Source organism: Limulus polyphemus, unplaced genomic scaffold, assembly GCF_000517525.1.
Source record: "Limulus polyphemus unplaced genomic scaffold, Limulus_polyphemus-2.1.2 Scaffold273, whole genome shotgun sequence".
In the NCBI taxonomy this organism is placed as follows: domain Eukaryota; kingdom Metazoa; phylum Arthropoda; class Merostomata; order Xiphosura; family Limulidae; genus Limulus; species Limulus polyphemus.
The window spans coordinates 242255-245557 of NW_013665883.1; the positions used below are offsets into that span (position 1 = coordinate 242255).

A 3303-nucleotide genomic window follows, 5' to 3' on the forward strand; every position below is an offset into this window, starting at 1 on the left:
GTCAGCGAGGTCACGTGACTAGTATTACGCCCCTTCTCTCGAACCTTCGTGAATTATCGGGAGACTACTAGATATGTGTTAGTCTTGTATATATAAGACGTTGACAACGTGCGGGACAACAGGTAATGAGTAATTGAATGTATGTGGACAAAATATTGTTGGCCACGTGAGATATAGCGTTTATTTTAGCGCGACTGTTGAGGTTAAGTGTATCGTAAAGTTGTATTCGGAAAGAATAAACCAGTTTTATTAAGAAAGGACTTGTGTCGCTAAAGTTTCGTCGGAACGAAGTTACGGAAAATTAATTAACGAACGGAGACGTAACAATATTAAGTTAAAGTTGCAGTTTACACTCTATTTCATTTAAATCCGATTTATGTAAAAAAAAACATTATAATGAACTAAGGAGAAACTCTAAATTAGTAAGCATTTCAATTAAAACGAGATTACATATATTAATTTACAATAAATATATAAATATGAACTCATATACATCTAATGGTTTAATTTTGTAGTGTTCTGATCCTAAGTTTAACTTATAAATGAAACATTATTTTGAAACCTTACCTTGATGAAAAACGTATTGGCTTCGTTTTGATATTCACAAGATCTACCTATGTAAAAAACAAATTAAAAAATACTATTTTGCAAAGATATAATATTACAATTAGTTAATAACACAACTTGCCATATACATAGGCCTAAACGTATTTGTAATAACAATATTTAAGGTTGCCCTACATAAGCGGAAAAGAACAGGATGACCTAAAAAGTCGATGTAGTATCTTAGGCCTATGCATAACTTTCTACGTGGTAATAAAAGTAATGAGTCTAAACTTTGGCCTACAATCTTGATAAAAGAATTAGTACAAAGGATCACATATAAAGTGTAATAAATTTAAAATACGACCCAAAACTCGAGCGCTTTCGATATTTGACTATTGATATCCTGAAGAATAGTCAACTATTCGAAAGTGCTCGATTTTGGGTCTTATTTTAAGTTTATTACACTTTGGCCTACAAGTTAGGTATAACAGTTAAGCCTAAGATAGGCTCTCCCTAAGGGAAGGCTACAGCGACTTATAATTATATTAAGTTATGGCGTTTACAATATGACTTTTATTAGGTTTAACACTAACATTTAGTAATACTAATAATATCTTTCATTCCTTTCACATCGTTAAAGCAATCGAATAACTTCAAAACATTTTAAATTCAATAAGTAATTAGTCTCAATTCATTCAAATATATTAATAGTATTACGTTTTGTTATGGGTGCTGTTGAATATTATTTTTAAATTAATGATTATTTTTATTGGTTAGTTAGGTACAAACTTATATTATAAATAATTACTTACTTCTGTATGCCATATTTGATGCTAAATTAGTCTATTTTTAATCCTGCCGCTAGGTTTCAATATATTAAACTCGTTGAACATATTGTCCAATGAGAAATTTGTTTCTGGAGAAATTATAAAAATGAAGCATTCAGTTTTATTGTTATAGCTCTGAATTAATTGTGAGTTTCAAACCAAACTACAAAAAGGGTGTAATGAAAAAATAAGCATAAAAATCATCTCAATAACAAACACTCTAAAACTGAAAGCTGTTCCTCCAGTGATAAGGAAAGTACACATTAAAGGCATAAGCACGAGTTTAAGAAAATGTACATCATAAGAAATTGATCAATGTTCCCCATTTTTCAGATCCAAATATTTGCCTGTATAACTGTCGGTGATTCTGAAGGATGCATAAAATTATATTTTCAAGACCTTCTTCGCCATTCCCAGGAAAGGAAATGGGTTTTAGGAACTAGGTACACGCTTAGAAGGAGCAGTGGGATTATAGGTATAAAAAGCAAATACAAAAGATAGGAGGTTCTTATTTTATATGTTTTGTTTTGTTTTTAATTATGCACAAAGCTACACAAGGGCTATCTGTGCTCTGCCCACCACGGGTATCGAAACCCGGTTTCTAGCGTTGTAAGTCCACAGACATGCCGCTGTGCCACTGGGGGGCCTTATTTTATATACTAGCTTTTCAATATCAGTAATTTGAGTTCCTAATTCATAAGAAACTTTAGACTTTGTATTTGGGCATCACAAACATATAATGTGAACCAATGATGCATTCACATACAACCACGTGACGTACAAAAATCAATATTTAGGTGTGTTCTTTTAATATTTGCTTTTAAATTAAGAAATTAACTAATGTATAATACAAAAATTTGAATTATAATCTATAATTTGATACCAAACTTATTGACATAAATTCATAAAATAGTAGTTCAATAAAAGTTTTAACATAAGTCAACAAACGCGATGACATGGTCTTTAACCCGTGACAATAGGATTAATAAATATCTTCAGTACTACTATACTTGACCAATGGGAAAAATAATGCAAACTGAGAACTAGGTACACGGTGTGGACCCCATTTCCATCACTTGACCATACCTCAGATTTATGTCCATTCCATTAAAACATCAATAAAATTAATATTAGCAATATATATATATATATACACACAATGTAGGTTCTTTTTATGATAAGCTATATTTTCAATATGTTAATTTAAATGTTTGTTTGCTCAAGGGAATTCGTCATTGCCTAATAATGATGATGACGTTATGATACCTAGAAATTTTGTGTAGCAAGTACAAAGCTAGTACGATATAAAGACGAAAATCAGTGAGTTAACAACAGAGTTAATTCAGTGCCAGTTTGACATTAAAGATTAATGGAATTTAAATTATGGAAGTGAATTTTGAGTTTAATTGTGAGTTAGAAGTTCCTTAGTTTTCAGAAGTTCTGTTGAATATTATTTGAACTGTTGTATTTAAATTAAGCCTACAAGTAAATATAGCATTCAACAAACGTTAATTATTTATTGAAGAAATAAATAAATTTATTATAATTATCTGGACTGGACTTATCATTATTTTTATCAAGTAATCCAAAATAACCTGCCCAAATATTAGAACATGTTACATCATTTGCGTCAGAAGTGGGATTATTTTGCTGAAAATAAAATAGAACTTTGACTAAAACTTGAACTTTCGGGATGACCAAAGGTCACAAAGCAAGATAACAATGAAAAGCACAGATGGAACATAAAAGTCTATTCGAATCAGACCCAAAAATAAAGGTGGTAAATTGAGGGAACAGCAGTCGATGTGAATGAATAATGTCCCTCACGAGCCGCCGAAGTTTTGGGCAGGAAAAAAAGAACCAGATGAAGGAGAACATATGTGGTGTTACGTCTCCGTTTGTTAATTAACTTTCCGTAACTTCGTTCCAA

At 31.1% G+C, this 3303-nt stretch overlaps 1 protein-coding gene across 1 annotated transcript in view; it reads right to left on the reverse strand.

The window, feature by feature from the left end:
- LOC106456929 (cAMP and cAMP-inhibited cGMP 3',5'-cyclic phosphodiesterase 10A-like) overlaps positions 1–1371 on the reverse strand; it is a 95018-nt gene extending 93647 nt beyond the window's left edge. Inside the window, exons 1-2 of the mRNA XM_022382738.1 lie at positions 1359–1371; positions 568–614 (exon numbers count right to left, since the gene is read on the reverse strand). Of these exons, the coding sequence (XP_022238446.1) occupies positions 568–614; positions 1359–1371 (60 nt within the window). The remainder of the gene's footprint in view (positions 1–567; positions 615–1358) is intronic.
- Between the last annotated feature and the right edge of the window lie 1932 nt (positions 1372–3303).